This window comes from Candoia aspera, chromosome 3, assembly GCF_035149785.1.
Source record: "Candoia aspera isolate rCanAsp1 chromosome 3, rCanAsp1.hap2, whole genome shotgun sequence".
NCBI classification, from domain to species: domain Eukaryota; kingdom Metazoa; phylum Chordata; class Lepidosauria; order Squamata; family Boidae; genus Candoia; species Candoia aspera.
The window spans coordinates 116,230,991-116,253,122 of NC_086155.1; the positions used below are offsets into that span (position 1 = coordinate 116,230,991).

The 22,132-nt window shown below is 35.5% G+C and overlaps 1 protein-coding gene across 1 annotated transcript in view; it reads right to left on the reverse strand.

The window, feature by feature from the left end:
* The window catches only part of RALGAPA2 (Ral GTPase activating protein catalytic subunit alpha 2), a 209,898-nt gene that overhangs the window by 90,230 nt on the left and 97,536 nt on the right, over positions 1-22,132 (reverse strand). Inside the window, exons 25-33 of the mRNA XM_063298698.1 lie at positions 16,215-16,343; positions 14,059-14,184; positions 12,071-12,129; positions 11,507-11,615; positions 10,474-10,584; positions 7,283-7,351; positions 6,819-6,956; positions 6,027-6,210; positions 1,122-1,893 (exon numbers count right to left, since the gene is read on the reverse strand). Coding sequence (XP_063154768.1) covers positions 1,122-1,893; positions 6,027-6,210; positions 6,819-6,956; positions 7,283-7,351; positions 10,474-10,584; positions 11,507-11,615; positions 12,071-12,129; positions 14,059-14,184; positions 16,215-16,343 — 1,697 coding nt within the window. The remainder of the gene's footprint in view (positions 1-1,121; positions 1,894-6,026; positions 6,211-6,818; positions 6,957-7,282; positions 7,352-10,473; positions 10,585-11,506; positions 11,616-12,070; positions 12,130-14,058; positions 14,185-16,214; positions 16,344-22,132) is intronic.

Consider the following 22,132-nt stretch of genomic DNA (forward strand, 5'->3'; position numbering starts at 1 on the left):
AAAAAAAAAATAGGTATAAAGACTGGGGCCTCAGGTCCTCCAGTTGAATGCAGTCATTTTACTGGTCCCAGAGACTTTGCTTTTAGGAACTCCAGTAAGACATAACTGCTCTTCAGAACCCTTCTTTGAAGACTGGACTTTCCTGCAAGTAACAGGAGGAGGCACCATCCCAAGGTGGAGAATGTTTCCTGAACAACACAGGAAAACAAACAGGTGACCAGTTACCTAAAGAAAGAAAAAAGTAACAACAACAAGAGTAAATAGTTAAAAAGTAGTAGTACAGAGAGCTCTGAGAAACTCCACATACTTAGCAGTTGACACTACTTTGGGAATCCTGCTGAGATGAGTTGCAGAAGGGGAGCAGATTTTTCTTTTACTTTTGCAGGGAGTAAGAGAGTTCTGTTTGGAATTCTGGGAAGGGGACCTCCAGTTTAACTTTGTCTATTCTCCCCCCACCCCCTCTCTTCTATAAAAAGAGCTCCATATGCCCTCACTTGCAGTAAGATAGGAAAGCAGTCCTACTACTTCTTTCATAGTAGGTAATGAATGCCTGACCATTCGGAGGCAGCTTTTTAAAAAGAGTAAACAGACTTAAGGTTTCTCTCTGCTCCCTGTACACAATTCAGTTGGAAGAGGAGGTCAACTTGGTTCTCTTCTTAGCTGGAAAAAAAAAAGGCTTAGCTCTCCCCCTCCTCTCTTAGGAAATAAATATCACCTGAAGATGCAACCTTACATGGTAAAATGATAAGTGTTTACTAAGGAAGCAGATAAGAGTAGAGAGGAAACTTTTGACTAAACACTGGGCCATCTTAAAAAGAGAGGGAGGGAGAAAACAACAAGGGTAAAATGATCTTCTTTCCCCAACCCCTGGATGCTAATTACAATTTGGCCTCCAACTCACTACAAATTGCTCTCCTACAACTGGTGAGATAAGCAAAACAGGCTTTCAGTTCATCACTATTGGGGAAGGCAGCGATGTTTTTTCCCCTCAAAATTCTTAGTCTACAGTCATAGTTTCAATCAGGAAGAACTCTTCTGCAGGGAGATTTTGGTCTGGGAGTACAGGACAATACAGTATTCTTTTTTAAGTAACACAGTGATACACATTTTTGAATGCTTACCTTTTTTCCCAAGAATTCATTCCCAAGTCATTTAGCAAGAGCTTACATAAATGAAATGGTGACTGCAGCAGAGCAGATCTTGGCATCTTCTGACTTTCACTTTTTGTATTATGATTCAGATTGTATCCATGAGCATATTCATTTTCTGTGCAACTCTGCTGCATTATTGCTTCAATGATATCATTAACTTGGTCATGACTCATGACAGATGGGGATGGGGATGGCTCATTTAATTTTACTTGTGGATGTAAAAGGCACTCAGGACTACTACTGCCAATTCTTTCTAGCAACTCATCAAGAGCATCTTCCCCCTGATCTACCTGAATGAAATCAGTTGGAGTCTCAAAGTTCTGTTTATTTTTTTCCGTAACTGCAGAGAATTTTCTGTTCTTCTGATTTAGTGAACAACCAGCTAACGGCCCATGCATCAATCGTCCATCCCATGAATACTTTCCTGAGATATCCCTAACAATTACTCTTACTTCTGAGAAAGATTCTTCCAGTTCATCATTTATCCCCCTTTTTGAAGGAATCTGAAGGTAAGAAATGACAGTATTGTCGTTGAATTCAAAGAGCTGTAAATTGGGGCTTCTGAAGACTTCAGGTGAGAGTTCAGAAGATTCCATACAAAAATTGTTGTGATTCTCACTAATAAGACTATGTAGAACAGCAGGTCCTTCAGTCAGAGGATAATGGCCCAAATTGTTTACTAGATGTGCCATAATCATTCGGGCTGTCAATGGTATTAACTCCAAGCTCCTCCTCTTCATTTCTGAAAGCAATTAACATTGATAATGATTTTAAAAAATAAAACAGCCAACTATATACTTTCCCAATTTTGAAATTTGGGGCAGGGACAAGGTACATCCTCAGTTTTTGTAAGTTTCTGAAATGAGGAAGGTACAAGACAAAAAATTAACCAATAATATAATTTTAAGAATAGTATCTAAAGATACACTATTTGTGGGTTTGAAACTAGAGATAGGTTTGGTCCCAGTATATTTAAAGGTACCACATTATTATATACCAGATTAAAGAAACGTTAGGAGACGGATTTTCAAAAATCTACAGAACAGAGCAAAAGATCAGGAGCAGTTTATTATTCCAAATGAGGGGTGCATCTGCAATTACTCTTTAATTTGCTCCTATCTGTACTCAAGACATCTTAAGTTTAAACCAGCTTAAGATACTTTGTCAACATCACGCAAGGTATATGGTCCAGGCTGAAGGTTACTACTCATCCCACTGGACAATTCCCCTGCTCCATCTCACCTTTCTGTTCCAGGAAAGCAACACCCAACTGCTTTCCTTCTTGTAGGCAAATCTTAATGTACATACACTTTAAAAAAATATTGTTTAATTTATTTAAAGATACTTGAACAGTGAAAACAGGAAAAAAAAAAGAATTGTGAAGAGGGAAAAAAAGAACATATTAAAATTTTACAAAATACAAAATAGTTTTTTTTCTTTTAATATTCTGTAAATTCTTTACATAAGAAAAAAGAAAAAAAAATCTACTATTAGTCTTATAAGTCACATTATAATGGGAAGGCATATGAAGATAATTATAGGACAGTTTAGCACTTTGAGAACTAATATTAGAACGCTGAATATCAGAGTTTGACAAAAATAGCCAAAGTAATAAGAATTAGTAGTCAAAATAATGAGAAACTGGAGCAGTCAATCCTTTATGGCCAGTCAGAAAAAAATTACTGTTCTAAAACCTCATGTTGAAAGAAATCTGAACTGGATGTGGCAAAAGGCTACATGCAAAATTATAGAATTGGTTTCCAAATCATGTTAAAGTTCGTATCAGATTTATTTATCTAGCAACATTTATCACCTATAAAGTCAATTTGCTATACTTCATAGGAATCAAAGGTTTGGTGATACTTAACTGGTAGAAAAGCTTAAGTAAGTATTGAAAATTTGTTTTAATCATTTCCTAAAGCTACTAAACTTTGTGACATTGCCACCAGATATGGCAAAACAATCAAACCTGGTTCTTACATTTCCAACAATATTTTGAATATGTATTATCCACTTTGGCAATCAACACTGGAGTAATATACCAACAAAAGAAATCTCATACCAGTTTTTCCTGAGCATAATATTCACAGTAAACTTAGTATCTACCTTCCACTGATATTCCCTTTGTTGCATATCAATTGTCCTGTTTAAATTCTGCATCCATATAATCATGTAGTCTTTGACTTGGTCAATTTCTGAATCACATTTCAATAACCATTTATATATAAGCCCTAATAGATGTTCTGTGTTAGAAGCATTCCAAATTCAGACAAATCTCTTAAGATGCCATCACATATACACTTTTACATGTATGTAATATATGTACATATGTGGGCAGATGCACACACATAAATATAAAAAGTTGTAGACGCAAAGTTAAAGCATCAAAGAGAGCCAGTTTGGTGTAGTGGTTAAGGCATCAGGCTAGAAACTGGGAGACTGGGAGTTCTAGTCCTGCCTTGGGCATGAAGCCAACCTGGTGACCTTAGACCAGTCACTTTCTTTCAGCCCTAGGAAGGAGGCAATGGCAAACCACTTCTGAAAAACCTTGCCAAGAAAACTGCAGGGACTTGTCCAGGCAGTCTCCGAGAATCAGACATGATTGAATGGATTAAAAAAAGCATCAAAATGCACAGATATGCAACCACAACAACTTTTAAAACAAAAAAAATCCTTTTTTGTGAACCATTTTGCTCTGTAATAATTTCTAGATCTTTCCTTTAACATCAGAAGTAAAACAGTGCAGTGGCTTGCCTAATAAGAGTTTACTGGTTCAGAACCCAGCAGAAATGTGGTGGATGGTGTTGCTCTTTAATTTACTATATTCTTTCCTTAGCTAGCTTTCTCTAAAAAGTTCAAGGATTTAAGGAAGAAAAGTGCAGGATTCCATGATTTCATCTTTTTTTCCAGGCGCTTGAGATAAAAAGGTTGTACACTGTGCTATTTAACTGCTGTTGAAAAAGGAAATGTCTTAGAAGCTCTTAGAGATAATGGTGCAAATGGTGATCATGTGATTGCAGGGTGCTGCAACTGGTCATAAATGCAAACCAGTTGTCAAGTGCCCAGATTGCAATCATGTGACCATGGGGATGCTGTGATGGCCAGAACTCCGAGAAGCAATTATAACCACCATTTGTTCAGTGCTGTTGTAACTTCAAACAGTTGCTGAACGAATGGTCTTAGGTTTATTACAAGGTTTTTAGGATTTTAACCTAAAAGATTTTAGGTTACAAGAGTTTAACTACAAGATCCCTACCCCTGATCTAAGACTTATAAGCAAACTGTTGAGACATCAGTTATCAATTGCTTAAAGGCTGAGTAGGAAAAAATCCTTGCACCAATTTCAGTTGCATTTGTGGGAAGGGAAAGTTGACAGATCTAATTTTTTTTAAAAAAAGAAATACATTGACATAAAGCAAGACTGAAAAGAAGTGAACTTTATGAGGTGGAAATTTTTTAATATGTATTTTATATTTATAAGGAAAAATCTGTAAAAATTATACCGTGAATTGCCAAGGTAATGGCATTTTTATACATGATAATTGATTTTAACTATTAAAATATTGAGTGCATTTTATTTGTGTAAGAATAATAATGAAATTATCTGGTGTGTGTTATTGGTTTCAAATAACAATTTCAATTTCATTGATGAACTTTGGTTACAAAGGAAAATTCTACAAATTTACAGGGATGTGATAAACCAGCAGTTTTTAATCTTTTCTTTTATGCAGACATCATCATCATCATCATCATCAAAACTTTTGAAAGCCACTGCATAAACTTAATTAGTTAGCAATGATGAAATTAGTCAGCAATGCAGCAGTTGTATGTAGGATGGTACATATATCTTCTTAGAGGGTAACTGCAAATTCTCCAACTTAAATAAAAGTGAAACACACACACAAATTTATTACTTAAATCTCACAAGATTGACAAATCTCATGGTGCTCTCATCTTAAACTTTATTTATTCATGCATACATACTACATTTCTATCTTGCCTTTTCCTCTGGGAGCTCAAGATGGCATGCATGGCAATCTCCTCCCCCTCAGTTTACCCCAGTTAGGTTGGGCTGAGAGTGAATGACTTGGCAAAGGTCACTTAGTGAGCTCCATAGTGAAGCTGGGACTTAACTATGATCTAAATTAAGCATTTAAACCAACACACCAAACTGGCTTTTGGGAGATTTGCGGCAAAGAATGCCAAAACCTAGTGGGATTTGGTGATCCCATGAGATTTTTATTATCTTAAAACATAGTTTTAAGTTGACATCCACACTAAGAACCATCTGCAGCTTCCTAGCAGGGTACTAAAGTCCCTGGAGCAGAGACTGAAAATCATTGTGACATTATTATTTTTGAGTTTTCTTCTGGGTTATTATAAACTTTGAACCTCAGCACAAACACACTTGAAACTATTGGGTTCTAGACTATTATTAGAGAATCCCTCTATGAAGCATTCTTGCCAATTTTTATTATGTAATAATAGTTAGGTTTCTCTTGTTTGCATATGTCAGTCCAGGTTTTTGTCGAAGTATGAAAACTGTTCCAAAAGTAGCCTTTATTGAAAAGGAAGTTTCCCCCTTGCCTTGCTGCAGCTCTTTGAAAAAGTACTGCATGAACACTCTGACCTTCATGAAGGGCTTGAAATATGGACAAGAAATTGTAGTGACAGAAGAGAAGGAAGTCAGGTGGAAGCAACTTGCATCAGTACATGCTCCAACATGCTGCCTCCAAATTGAGGATTTATCATATCTTAAACATAACGCTTACATCTGTTGGGGTTCAGTTCTTGTAAAACATGTATTTTTCTTTTCCAGAGAGTTTTCAATGAATAGACTTAAAAGGTTCTGTCCCCTTTCAAATTATTTGTTACCTTCAGCAACAGTGAGCAAATTATTCAGGTCTGCAGAAGACTGAAACGGAATCAGTTCAGAATTCCTGACATTTCCTAGGGGCATAAAGGGATCATAGATCTCACTGGAGAGGTCTGCAAGACTTAAAAGATAATGGCTTTGCTGCGTGTAAAGGCTTGAACCATAAACACAACAGTTCAGGATCTGCAATAAAACAAGAAAAATATAAAAAATGAAATACCACAAAGTTCTTCAAGAGAAGCCACTAAATTGCTCCAACCTGAGCTTCTAATTGTTCTAATTGCTATGAACACTACAAAATTGAACATGAAACTGAGTAATCCCTTAAACAGTATCTTTTTAAATAGCAGATATACAGTAGATATAAGGAAACAGCCATGATCTGAAGTGGGGTACTGAAATGATCCTGAACATTTAAAGTACATCTACTTCACATTTAAAGTACATCTACTTCACATTTAAAGTACATCTACTTCACATTTAAAGTACACCAAGAATATAGAACAACAAATGTTGCAATCACACATTTGAAAATGTATCTAAAATGCAGGAACAACCAAAAAAAATTAGCAATGTCCATAGGACACGTGTCAGTGAGAAAACTGGTGCAACAACATGGGCAGGATCTTGAACAGCTGTACACAAAGCCTGGCTTAGTTCATCAATCAAACCTAGTTAAAAAGAAGACAGCCTGTTAATATGACTTTTCTGTAATTTTGTTTCAGTATGCCGCTGTTCATATAAGTAGGTACTAGGAAGTGAAATATTTAGGTATGACCATTCATGCTTACCCTATAGATATAATCAAGCAATGGAGTATTAGAAGAATGTTGATTTTCAAAACTGGAAGCAAATACAGGCTCCAACAGTATCTTCACTGGCAATGTCATGCACCAGTCCAATAAGCAAAGTAATAATGAAACTATAAACTAAAACAGAAACATCCAAATATTAGTTCTACTTAGAAAGTTGGAAAACCTCATCTAACAAAAGAAAATTTACCAGGAAATATATATATGATGTGTAATCAAGAGAATATGAACTGAAAAATTTATGAACAAATACCATCCATCATCAGTAAAGTTATTTTGAAGAGTCCTTGGTCATCTATTTGAAGTCTAAAGCAGAAATTTGCTGTTTCCCCACAAAACAGCAATTGTCAATCATACAAACCAAATTGCCTAATTTAAACATTAGCTCCTCATGTTAACTATGCAATATCAGAACCAAATGAAGGCAGTTTATCATCACATACCTTTTTATCACCTTCCACAGAGGAGTATTCTGCACTTGGTAACAGAAATGCAATAGTGGCAACAAGGATCTGTGTAAAAGCAATTTCAGAATAAATTTACAGAAATGTTTGGTTTCCCCAAATCAGTCAAAGCATAGGACAGCTCAAAAATGTAAGTGAAATATGAATACTTTGTGATAAAATATATACCCTTTACCTTTTTTTCCAACTCTGTTACCTAAAAGAAATAATTACCAAAGTTTCCTAGAAGAAAAGAAATTTTTATATTAATGGTATTTCCTTTTTCTTCAGAGATTTGCAGTCAGGGACTTCCGGTGGGGACATGGCAGACTGAATAGCTGTGCCCACAGGCTCTGCGGGCAGAACTGACAACATGGCAGTTTTTTGGGGCTCAGGCAAGCTTTTCCTGAAGCCCAGGAGTGTTTTCACAGACAAAGAAAACACTCGGAATCATCTCATCTGTCCTCCGGAACAGTGACTTGCAGCCAGAGGATTGCAAACGGCATTTGCACTAGTCTGGTAAGAGCTGCTGGGAGGCTGGGACATCACCATTTCCAAGCTGTGCTGTAGCCTTAAAGGGACACTAAGACCAGCCACCCTATTTCTAAATCACCCTATTTATATTTTTTTAAGTTCATGTACCCTAAGAAAGGCTACATTCTTTCTTAGGGTACATGAACTTAAAAAAATATAAATAGGGAAGCGGGCTTTCATGGCACTTGTTATTTTGGGGGTTAATTAAAAAAATTTTTTTTTGACTTGTTTCTCATCCAAATATTAAGGAGGATTTGAAAGTAAATAATTGCCTCCTTATTATTTTTGTATTGTATTTGAAGAAACTACTATTTTCCTACATGTTGAATCAGCTGATTTGAACCTTCAGATTCCTGTTCACTTTCCCTTGAGAACAGTCTGCTATTCACTCTCACTTCATGTAAACAACTTTCTAACATTCTTGTATCTTCGACTTTTGCTGATTAAGCTCCTAGGGGGTGCCATAATCTACTCCGTGAGACACAGAGGAATTCAAGCAGACTTTCTCTGATTTCCATCAAGACCTTAAGCAAATTCTTTCTGATTCTTATCACCTCTTTATGCAAGGCATTCAGGACATTGTGGAAGATACGAACTTTAAAATGTCTCATCTAGTTGGGGATGTCATGGATGAAATGGAGGAATTTAACAGCGTCAGGAATGTCTCTTTGACTTCTGCTGAGAAGCTGGAGGAAGACTGGATAGTGGAGTTGAAGAAATTAAAGGGACAGATCAAGTTGCAAGCCATAAGTGAAATGGATCTTTTGATGGAGTGCCTTGGGAAAAAAGGGGTTAATATGTATGGGAGTTCTCTTGAAGATAAGTCAGAGGTTTTGAGTTTTTGTCTGATTTCTTTAAGAAAAAAGCTCTGTGTGTAATGTGGAGATATGTAAATGCTTTGGTTTATTTTGAAGTGGGAAAAGGGTTTAAGTATATTTACCTGAATAGCTTTAAGGGTTTGGCTGACTTCATTTACCTTTAATGATCTGAATTAAGATTATCAAGGTATAACAACAACAACAAAAGTATGTTTGATTTTGGGTCTGACATGATTAAGATTGTTAAAACTGCTGTATTACTAAGTATAATCAAATGTTATCTTTGGGGGGGGAAGTTGATTAGGAGATAGATAGATAGATATAGATATATAGATATATATTCTTTTTAATATAAGGGGAGGGAACAACTGTATTTAGTGATTTTTATAATGTGCCAATGGTATGTTTTATAGAAATAATGTGACTTTGGTTTAATATAGGGCAAGGGATTCATTATGGAAAATTGTTGTATATTCTTGCTGATAAAAGTCGGAAGTCATCTTTTTCTGTAATTCTTAAAAAAATTCTTCTGTGTTTTCACATCTTTTTAGTTTTTTTTTGTAGTTTTTTATTTTTCTGTAACTTTTATGTTTGTTTGAAATTTAATAAAATTCTTATTAAAAGATTTGCAGTCAGCACTCCTTCACATTTGCAAAGACGAGTTTCAGCAATCAGCAGCTTAACGCCCTAGAATGTCCTGCAGAAGCTTTCTATGGAAGCTGCGATAGCTGATGATATGTTTATAATGAATGATTGTGTGAATGGACATGTGGGTAGCTAAAATAGAAATGCCAGACTTAAAGACAGCAGAGGGTATCCCTGTCTAATGAAATGAATAGATTCCCCTGCCAACTAATTTCTGATGCCTTGATATGTTTGGAATGTTTGCAAATGATGGACTTATATAAATGTTATTCTAACAGTTGCCTATTAAATGAAATTAGACAAAGATTTATACAATGTGAAGAGAAGCCAGAGTATGAAACTAGTAAGTCTTCCAACTTTCCAAATTCAGGTATTATATTTAAATAGAAATGAAGAACATGATCTACATCCAACATACCAGCACTGTTCCTTAGAATGAACTAAATTCACTCCCATCTAGAAGGATGGAGGCAAAGTTTCTTGGGTGTGATGAAAAACCAAATTAACTTTCGGCAGAAAGGATTTGGATGCAATACCACTTTATCGTCATGAAAAAATGTACAACTGAGACTCCTCAAACAGAACTGCAACTCCAAAAACCTTTAAGTAGATGCAACTGCCACTAAAATGAGAATGAACTGTTTCTAGAAATGACTAACTGCTGCAAAGGGCTAGCCATATGATCCATCAAAATCCAACTGAGGTTTCAGGTAGAGAACTAATTAATGCAGTAATCCTTTATACTGTTTTAAAAATTGAGATAAAAAGGAAACTATGACAAAACTCCACTGCAACTTCTGAAGAAGGCACATTAAAAAAAATGGAACCAGCAAAATATTGGTTCCTGCACCTTATTTTGTGGGTGGAAAAGAATAAACACTAATTAGCTCATATGCTTTGTAGTAAATTGCAGCCAGATGGTTTTGGCAGCAGAGGGAGAGACGGTTCAAATACACCACTACAGAATTACTAACCCTATATCTATTGAGTGGGACATGGAACGTGAAGTGGTTTGTGTTTTCTAAAAACATTTTATAATTATTTTAAACAGCTATTGAAGTGCACAGCAACTCCATTAGCACAGGAGGATTAAAATGTGTCTGCTCCAAATAAGACATTACATTTCACTTAAAAAGCAACCATTATAAACAAATGCTAATTGCCATATATAAATATTTTAGAAATGAAACATACTTCAATAATTTTTTGGGGTAGAGAAATGTTGTATTTCTGTAGTTTTTCCCAGTAAGATGTCAATAACTGAAAGATATCACATGCTGCCTGTGCAATCAGCTTGTTAGAAAACTGCAAAAATGAAAAACAAATTAATAAGAAATAAAGGACAAACAGCATCGCAAGCAGACTGTTTTATTTCTAAAATTTTCTATCTCAGTCTCTATAATTACATAAATTCCCAAATGTCGGATCTATCCATCATCCATATACCCAAGTTGGAGGTAACATTAAACTGGCCTGTATTTTACATAACTTAATGTCCAACGTAAATGATGCTACAATCTCATCAACCTCCCTTGACTTACCTCCATGATTCAGGCCAGCTGATGTGTTTTCCCTTAAGAAGGGATGGGGTTAACAATTCTCAAAACAGTTGTTTGCAATTCTATGCATCCCTCCTACAGAATATTACGCTAATCCCATTCTAAAATTAATTATTTTCTAAGAAAAAAAAATCTCTCTCTCAAAGATGGTAAGAAAGTTTTTTTTTTTGCTTTGTTTCCAATTTAGTTAAGTAATTTCAAACTTACTGCAAACTTTCATGCAGAAAATAACAAGTACAAAATGAGAAAAATTGAAATCAGGGTATTATTTCAATACAATTACATGGAACATTTCTTTTGGTTATAATTCAGCAAATAATTATATAAGATTCTAGGTTCATCATTCCAATGCAGCCCTTTATGTTTTATGAAATGGGTACTCTACAAAAGCTTGTATTATAACAGCTTTGTCTAGATATTACAAGACTTGTTGCTCTAAAAGCTTACCGTGGGTACACCTTGGGAAATAAATAATTTATAAATAAATAACTCACTGTCTCAAATACATGGCAAATATTTCTATCTGAAATTTTCAAAAATAGGGTAATAGACCAAAACAAGTGAACCTTCTGCATAACTTAATAAAATATTTTAAGCATCTGAATCCTCTTTGTTTGAGGTTAGCCCATACAGTTGTGTACAGTCAAAATAATTTGCTATACTTGTACCTTTAGTGTCACACCAAAAACATTTATTGCGTCTTTTACTTGAGGATGGTTGGTACAGTGTACAAGTTCTTCACATATCCAAAGCCCAAGACAGCATAGGGCTAAACACCTTAAGAAAGAAAAGTTTAATCTGGTAAGCCACAAAGTCTTCTATATTTTTCAGTACTAGTAGTGTCTTCAACTGAATTATAAATAATCAACGATGCACAAGGTTCAGATTGTCACTGCTTTAAGGTAATCATTCCCCCCCCCCCCATTTTAGTGCTAAATGCAAACCCTACTAAAGTTTCTTTCATAAAAGCAATGTTTGGTCTTTTGCCTAAGCTGTATTCATTTTTTATATTTGTACACATCAATGTGAAGGGCCTTCTTCCACATGTAAAGGCAGTGAAGTTACAATTATTTTTTGCCCTCTTCTGTGGCTTTGCTTTTTTTCTTACATATCTGTACTTCAGTTTAAGCTGAAATAATTTTTATCTTGGACAGGCAGAAATATCATTCTTTCACCAATACCTATTCTTTCACTGTATTTTCTAATATTTTCTGTTTCATACAGGATTTTACCTTGAAGCTTCACTTGGTTCCTCTGTGGCATTCTTTAAAAGAATATTTATGAGGCAAAACTAGAACAAGAAAAATTACAAAAATAAAATGTTTTCTTCTGATAGTCATATTGCAGATTTTGCTTATTTTTCAGTTAAGATTAAATAATAAAACTTGGATAGACAAAGTAAATAAGATTAATTATTGGGCACTTCATAAATCAACAAATGAGACACTACATAAATCAACAAGAGTATTCCTCACCAATTCTGAAAAGTGCTACTTAATAAATAATGACAAAATGGAGGAAATACTATTCAGCTCAGATTTGTCCTACTTTATCAAAATTTACATACATGCTGGCACAACAGCAGCTTTTAAAAATGTCTTTCTGACTCCCCAGTTTCTTTGCACTTTCCATATATACTCAAAAAGCACAATTGTTGTAACTGTAAACAAAATGTTGCTGTTTTTGTCAGAATCTGGCAGAAATGTTTTTTTCAATTACTTTTCTTCGAGCTTCCTATTTTTCTGTTTTTAAAACAAACCCACACACCCTCAAGTGGCGCACTGTTTCATTATTTTTCCAGTCACCTGAGATTAGAAGGGTTTCACCCTCAGCTGCTAAATACCCCAAATAACTTGTAGGGCAATAAAACCTAATTTAAAAAATCCAAACATTTCTGCTGGATTTTGAACCAACAACCTTCTATTTGCAAGGGAAGAATTATAACTGCTGTACTGTTATAGCACTCATAGTAAAAAGGTAGCTATAAAATGCATTAAAGAGGATGGAAAGCATCGGTACTGAACTGCTGCGGTGAGCCTACAACAAACTGAACCATGCTATCCCAAAAGTGCAGGAGTTGGGGATATAACATGAGAGACAGTTTGGTGTAGGGATGAAGGTGCTGGCCTAGAAACCAGCAGACTGAGTTCTAGGCCTCCCTGAGGCATGAAAGCCGGCTGGGTGACCTTGGGCCAGTCACTCATTTTTGGCCCAACCCACCTCACAGGGCTGTGGTTGTGGGGAATTGGTGACTTTGGACCAGTCACTCACTCTCAGCCCATTTTTCTGTACAGAACACTGAAATCTACATTTTGCTTGATAACAGTTCTTTTGGAAAATAAAACTGGGTTTAGAATTCCTTCAGAAAAAATGAGATTATCTATAACTTGGATTGACAATTGCAGAAAAAAGGGAACTACAAGCTCTTGGTGAATTCATGTACTTAACACATCCTATCCCTAGGATTTCCTAATCAATCTGGTAATACATGAAATGACAGGAAAGCAGAGAGTAAGTCTGGAAGAAGAGGAAGGAGGAACAGATGCATATTTTCTCCATCTTTTCCTTCATCAGGGAGTCTCGCCTGGGTTTAAGACCATTTAAACAGAGTAGGTGGTAATTACCATTTCTGGTGGCAGAGAATTCCATAGTTTTAACTATATATTATATTGATAAATATTTTTATTTTATTCATCCTGTAATTTCATGCAATTAGTTTCAGTGGATAAAATTGAACACTGAGAGATAGACGCAAAAACATTTTTCTATATATTTTTTCCATACTATTTATGATTTGATATATCTCTAGGATGTTTTTTTTTAACCTGCTTTCATTCCAAAAAAGTCTCAAATTCTTTGGTGTTTCCTCACAGGGGAGCTGCTTCAGTCCTTTAATCATTTTGGTTCTCCTTTCCTCCATGTTCTCCAGCTCTAAAGTATCCTTTTTAAGGTGTGACTACCCTGGTTCTAGGTTGCTGGTGAACTATTAATCACCTGTGCATTTTTATGGTAAACGAGTTTTCCTTAGGTCTGATTCCCTTTTTGTACCTCACCACAAATCAGTTTAAAATAGTTATCTTTTCTATGCCACCTAAAAATAAGAGCACAAGTGGCATTTGCATAGATCCCTAACGTATATATTAAATGCACTGCTAGTTTCAGGAAGAGAGCCTTACTGCCTGTTATCATATAGATCAGCTCACAAAGAAAAAAAAATTACTTTGACATCTGCGGTTCCTGTTGTGATTTCTGCTTCAGCAACAGATGGTAACAGTGAGATGTCTTGGTAAAGATTAGGAAAGCAAATCAGAGATCCAAGAATAGTATTTGCTTCTAAGCGGGGAGCCTATAACAAATAAAAAAACAAATGCATGTGTTTATAGTCATGTCAATTAACAAAAATTGTAGATTCTGGTAATACCAAAAGCCATTTTAGGACAGTAGTATTTGGGCCAATCCACATCCTGACTCATCGTCAATTATCATTCTCAAAAAGGACCTCCCAACAATAAGCAGCAGTAACATTTAACTGGTTTTGGGGGCAAAGGACACAAGGTAAGTATGAAGAATAAATTTATGCACGCTGCTTCACACTACTGCAGCTATAGACTTGAACTAAAATAATAATCAAGGAAGTAAACTTTTATCTATGAAAAGTAAACTCTTCCTGATGGACCATGCCTAATTATACTAAATTAGGGATTATACTTTTTGGGAAGGATTTTTCAAGGAGAGTTTGGGAGTTTACATTGGTTTGTTAAACCTTTGTTAAGCCTGCTCCACAGCTTAACACTAAAGCTTTTATATGTTATTCTTCTCAAAATGGCAAGAAATTTGATAGTATGGCTTGAAGAGCTTCCAGAGGCCACAAAGAGAGGGATTGGGGGCCACAAATTCCTTTCCCTTGAACATTTTCTATAACAGTCCATGTACCGTAGAGGGAAGAATCCATAATTTCCACGTGCAGTTTTGATTCCATTTCATTCCTACATCAACTTTCTGCTTCTCTGAAGAAGTTCTGATGTAAAAACTTGGTTTGTGTTAAAAAAAACCCCTCAGTAATTAACCAAATCCCTAATTACATGCTGGAATATTCAAGCCTGGCTTCTTGAAGGCACCTGCGGGACATTAAATTGAGTTCCACTGCCAATTTTTGATATTACTCAGACACATAGTACACACCTTTGCTACATATAGGTAGTCCTCACTTAACAACCATTCATTTAGTGATGGTTCAGACTTACAGTGTTGAAAAAAAGACTTATGACCAGTTTACATTTATGACCATCGCAGTGTCCCATGGTCACGTGATTGTCATTTTGGACCTTCCCGGCCAGCTTCTGACAAGCAAAATCAATGGGGAAACCATGTGATTCACTTAACAACTATGTGGTTTGCTTAATGCCCACAGTGATTTGCTTAACACCCGCTGCAAAAAAGGTAATAAAATCGGGTCAGATTTGCTTAATTACTGCCTTGCTTAGCAACTGAAATTCTGATCCCAATTGTGGTCATTAAGCAAGGACTACCTGTAGCTCATGCTGTTCTGGTAAGCAACTGATTACCCAGAGAAGCAATTCAGGGAGCAAATGTAGGTATTAGGGAAGAAAAAAAGATTTGTTACCACAAAATAACTTCTGAATTCAATTGCACTTTCTGAATTCCTTATATGTTTGACTAAACTGCATAAGCCAGCCCCGGAAGGAAAAACAAAGTATGTTTTAATGGCATTTTTCATCAAAACGGCATAATATTTCCAAGCTTTCTTCTGCTACTACAAAAGATTAGACCTGCAAATGTTAGATGGACTGTACAAATTGCCCTCATTTTATTGTTGACAATTTCTTTCTTCCTCAATGTAAAAGTCATTCATTTCTGATGAGATGAAAAATTGAAACATGAACATAAAAACGAAAGAATGAAAAATGAGAAAATATTCAGATCTCAATCAACTGAATTTTCATTTATTTTCATAGCTAAAACAAATGAAATCTAGAAAGCTCAGCTTACATTCATTTTCAACAAGACTGCATTTCCTAGCATTCAGAAGCAGTGAAATTCAACTTAACATTATCTAATAAAAATATCCTACTTCAGCAATGTGAGTTCTGGCTTGGCTGACTAGTGTAATTGGGAATGAGAAATACTTAACAAGATATCACTTCATACTGTCAATCAGAGCAGATATCCTAATGAAAAATATACCGCTAAATTTTGAGACATTTGGTAAGTTATTTGAAAAAAATCATACATCAATCTGCTCCAATGCCACACTGCACTAATGAGTCAATACTGGATAAGAGTAGGGAAATCTGCACATTGCTAACGATTGTACACTTTTGCAGGAACAAGACAACTCAACATTGACATACTTACCTCCAACATGTTGGTACTCAAAACTCTGGTTGCAGCTGCTATGAAGTCTCTTATTAGCAGTGTAAAGCCAGGTAAGCCCAAGAAGAAAAAGAATGGGGAGCAGTGTTTTATGATAGTGTTTAAAACATCCTGAAAAGGGGGGAAAAATGAAATGTGTGAATAAGCCAAGAGTTCTTTCATTTGATATGAAAATCAGTATCCTGTTCTTATGCAATAGACCATAGGAGGAAGATGCTCTGGTCCATGAGGACAAATGTACTGCAGGAAACTGAACTTTTTGATGCAACTGGCTATTATGTGCAGAGTGGGGGTGGGGATGGGGAGGTGGGAGACTCTTCATTCTGGAATTGGTCATGGGAAATATAAACAATACAGACATAATGCTGACTCTGAAGTAAATACATGTCAATATTAAGAGTGATACTCCCAATATTCATATATGAATTTTAAAATACACACATGCATGCACATGCACACGCTCCTTTCAAAATAATATATTGTCTGAGGAAATATCACCAATATAAACCTCAACAAATAGGCACCTATGTTTATGAACATTCCACTCATGTTTAGAGGTGCAAGAAATGCACTAACATGGGGAAGAGACAACCCTAGTTGGCAATATTTTTCTTATGTTGTCCTAACTCAGCCTGGTCGAGGAAATTTGTAGGCAGGAAATCCATAACAGCTCCCCCATCCTTGTCTACAAAACTACAATTGTAAATAAACTTTTTGCCAAATTTTAAATCTGTAGTCCTCAAAAGTTATATAAAGTTATATGTGTACTAATTAAGCAACAACCAAAATAGTAACATGATGTGGCAGTGAACAGACACCACATTTAAAATATGGACTCCAGCAGTGAAATACATTCATTGTAGGTTGTAAGAGCCATAAGGATCGCTTCAGAGCAGCCCATATTCTTGCCTTCAGCTGACCCTTTTAAAAAATGCAACCTGAAAGGCAAAAAGTCAAGGGGAGTCTGGTAGCACCTTTTCTGTCTAACCAATTTTAATAAAAAGCAAAAGCTTTGAACTACAGCTCATATCATCAGAGGCCTAGAGTTCAGTTCATCAGAGGCATAGGTGCCGTCTATGCCTCTGATGGCATGAGCTCCAGCTCACAAAAGGGTACGCCTCTTAATAAAATTAGTTAGTAAGAAAAGGTGCTACCAGACTCCGCCTATTTTTTGCCACCACAGACTAACACAACTCTCCTTCTGTGTCTAAAACCTGAAAAGCAGTGTTACTTCCAGCTTCTGTCACAAATGTAGAGCTATAGATGACTTGTGACATGGGTTATGACATATAAATGGAAATGCAGAAATGCATATGGCTTTTCCGACTCTGCCTGCTTTTCTCACAATCAGAATATTATGTCTTGGTGTGTTGCACTAAATTTTACTTTTCGGGCTTGTTGCATAGAAAGCTGATCAGATCCTGCCTCAACAAGAGTGTTTATTAGAAATAATCTAATAATCTGGCTGTACAAGAATTTTCTTCCACTTGTTCTGCCTTTCTGCTATAACCATCCTCAAGGCAAGTTCCTGACAGAAGGAACTACTTGAAATGGAAAAGGAGTGCTACCTCCTCTTATTCTATAGGTGAAAGAAAATAACAATATATTAGACAAAAATTAGACAGCATAGTAGAGAGGAGGTTAACCCCACAGTTAAACCTTCACATGAAAATAATTTAAATCAAATAAAAAATTAAAATAACAGTTCCCTCCATTACTCCTCCTGCTCTGTTATGCTTCCACTGTGGATTTGTAAAAGCCCTACAGCTTCGTGCTTTTTTTCTCTAACAAGCCTGATATTCAGGAAATATTAAATCAAAACTGCTGCTCTGTATAACTAAAACTTTACAGTTTTATGCACTGATAGTCAGCATGAAACAGATTTTTCACAAATATTGACTAAAAGGTAAATAAATGTTAGCATCACAACACACAACATTTCCCTGTTGAAGCATCACTTCAGTTAATGTTCAAACTGGTTTTAATCACTTCCCATGTTACATTTTAAAGGCAGTATCAGTCAATGCAAATATTCTAAAAGAATGAGCAGATGGAGGCTGGAGTCATGAAGTGGCTGGTAAACTCCTGTTCTGAAGGCAGAACAAAAGACCCACCTTTTCCATAATTACTGGACTGATTAATGCATTGCGTTTTTCTCACAGCACACCTGTAATTATTGAGAGGTAAGCATTGTGCTGTGTGCCTAGTGTCTGAAACAGCTCTGGAGCAGCAGATGGGGCTACATCTCTGTTGACATATGCTACAATAAAATGACTCATGAATCTTGGCATGAAAGGCAGAGTGCAGCATTTTTAAAGATTAATAAATTCTAACTGTTAATCTTGCTGCCTTTTTTCATTAAAGCCATGTGTCCATAAAAAGATTCCAGAGTATTTTTCAAGAGGAGGAGGCTGAAGCCACATTGCATAAATGGACTAAGAACTTCACTTTTGTTTCTAAAGTGAGAGTTCCCTGGCTTTGAGCCCTTTGGGAGCCTAAAGGAACAAAGGGCACAGCCCTATAAAGTTCTCCTATGCAAGGCTTAATGAAATGAAAGGAACTTGGGCAAAAGCACTCATGGCAAATTGCAGCAGATTATTTCTATAGCTGAACTGTTATCATCTAGGCTGTGTCTGTTTAAAATCATTAATTGGCAGCAAAAAGAGGTATACATTATTTTAAAAACAAATAATGAAGTCTTGTGAACTTTATTTTTATGATTCAGTATATCTGCTTTCTTGAACTGCAGTACTTGTTAGTTGTACTGATCATGATAATAGAACAGATCACATAAAATTTAACAACAACAAACCCATTTGCAAAGCTTACTTCTGGCTCAAGCAATCTCCTCAAAATCTCTTTTCTTTGAAATTAAACTAAAGGACCAAATATTAAGAACATGAATACCAGTCAGTACCAAGCACACTATTGCTGATATAGGCCAATCAGTTAAGTCACAGGCTTACACATATACATTTACACACACACACACACACACACACTTCTGGCTCATTTGTTCGGTTACCTCTGATTTTTCATGACTGAACAAGCATCAATAATCTAGTTTCATATCTGAGTAACCGCTTGGGTTCTCAGAAGCTCATGTTTGTTTCATCAGTGATAGTTTTTAACCACCTTGTTTTCTGTCAAGCTCTTTCAACCGATGTTGATTTTTACAAGCATCAGGGTCATCTTCAATCACTCTTGCTTTCACATTACATGTCCAAAATACTTAAGCTTTAGCTCCAGTATTCATGCTTTCAGAGAATACTTTGCTTTTATTTCATCTAGTATTATTTGTTCGTCTTGTAGTCCAAGGTATTCTCAACAATTTTTTCCAGCACCACAATCCATTAGGAAGCTTTTATTTTGGACTTTATGATAACATTTGCACAAAGAAATATGTATGAAGAGTTATGTGAATAGTGAATCCAATTTATAAGAATACCCTCAGGGCCCACATCTCCCTTGCATTTCCGTTCAGTAACATAGAAGCAGTGCCTCAAAAAAGTGATAAAAGAAAATACAGTGGTGCTTAAAAGTTTGTCAACCCTTTTGAATTTTCAATATTTCTGCATATATATGACATGTTTTTGACTCATTTAATTGGGTTCTCTTTATCTCATTTTAGAACTTATGTGGAGAACAGATCACATTTTAGATCATATTTATGCAAAAATATCAAAAATTCAAAAGGGATCACCAACTTTTAAGCACCACTGTATATGCTTGGAAGCTTTTATTTTATATTATATATTAAAAAGCTGAAAGAAATAAATTTTAAAATAAGTTCCACTAAAATCAGTAGGACTTATCCCTGATACAACTCACACAAAGATATAGTACTGAAATCAGTGCCATTCTCATTGATCTCCTCTTCAAAGCAGATCTACAGCTGGTTTAGAGGGAGCAGGGTGTTACTGCTTGAAAGCTTGGTCTCTTTATGGAAGATTCCCTTAGATCTGCTCCCTCTAGGATACAGAGAAATATTCCTCTGGGACTAAATGATGAGCTAAATTACTGATCAAATCCAGAGAGTATAGGAAGCAGAGAATTCAAACCCAGAAAATGGATTTGGTGAACTAAAGCTAGCTTAGACAAACACAGGTTCTTGTCATTGAAGATTTATTCAGGAATAAGAGCTTACCCATGAGTAGAAACTGTGTAAGAGCCACTCCAAAGTCTGAGAACTTGGGCTCCTGATCATTGGAAATTATGCCTTGCTACAGCTCTCTGATCTTCCTATGCTAATTCTAGCCACATAGTCAGTCTGGCTTTGACTCTCCAACAGGTTTTGGCTCTCCATTTGAAAACAAATTCTACAGATCAATCCCGTTTGAATTTGATGCTGATTAATAACCTCAATAAAGATGGATTTTGGTTCAAATTACATAAATGAACCTTGGGCTGCCTACTGACATTGCTGTGAGTAACTGACCTTCTGAATATCTGCCCTAATTCTTCAACCTGACTACTATGTCTTAGAACTACTTTTGAACAAACTTGAAAAATAGCTGTCTATAATACCAACTGAATAACCATGTCTAATCTTGTCCATTATACTGCAATAATTACTGCCTTGTTTATAACACTGGATTCACCTATTGGAAAGTACCGTAATTTTTCTTCTATGGTAAGTATGGTATATTTTTCAGTGACAATAGGCCTTTAATGACTCCTCTGAATTCTTTCCAAATTGTCTGCAGCATTTATTAACTTAAAATAATAGTAATAAAAAATCCTAGCTACTTGTCACAAATATAGCGTCCAATAATGTCCTGCCTTATATTCACCATCTTGTTACGTTTCAGTTAAAAAATATATTTCATTTTGTTTTTTAAATCATAACTGTTAATGCTTCAGTGAACAACTTTCTCCAGTCTGGTGCCAGTTGTCTTGGATTTCATCATGCTGACTAAGGAGCACAAGGTTGGACAAGCCAAAGCAAAATCTGCTCTGTTGTCAAAGTTAAATATTAGAGAGTAGTAAACTATAACTGCATTTTTGCTACATTTTCCATAGCAGTATGATGTCAAGTAGAAAAACAATTCATGGGAAAACCACAGTAGCTAACAAATCCTATAGGAAAATTTCTTCTTTCATTCCACATTTTTATGGGGGGTGGGGTGGGGAATGCAACTTTACACACTCCAAGTCTTATCTCTGGTTATAGCATTCATGTACCTGGAAAAAGCAACACAAGAATATAATTTAAGACAAACATGTTACTGTAATATTCTTACAATAATCAAAGTAGGTGAAATGAAGCCACAAAAAGAATTGGAAATCAGATGTATCCAGTCATTTTCAGCAGTTTGATAAACACCTACTCAGAAGTTAGTCACAGTTAATTTAACTGGGCTTAATGGAAAAGAAGTATCTACACATTTTGGTTTTAATATGTAACATTAATGGTTGACAAAGCAAAATCAATTTCATTATCTTCACTGGAAACTAAGCAAGAGTCAAGTGGCATTAGTACTGAACCCCAAAATTGATGCTGTTCATTTTTATATACAGGAACCCTACTTCATCTCTTTTAATGTATAATTCAAACTCTGTCATATTTTGTCATAAATAAATACAAATTCTCTTATAACATCATGCCAATTTATACTTTAGACATTTTATTTAAACTTTGCCATAATTTGGAATTATAATATTTGCATTTATGTTTTAAAATCACCCATTGATCAATTAAGAAATTTGGTCACAAATGCATTACTGATGAAACTGTTGATCATCAGCAAGTATGACACACCTCTCTTGAATGCCATTCATTCTTCCAAGTTGATTTCTACTTTCTCCATCTACAAATAAGGTTAAGTGGAGACTGAAAACCTGTGTCTGCTGAAGATGATATGAAGCATTATTCCTATTCATGCAAAACTAACATGTCA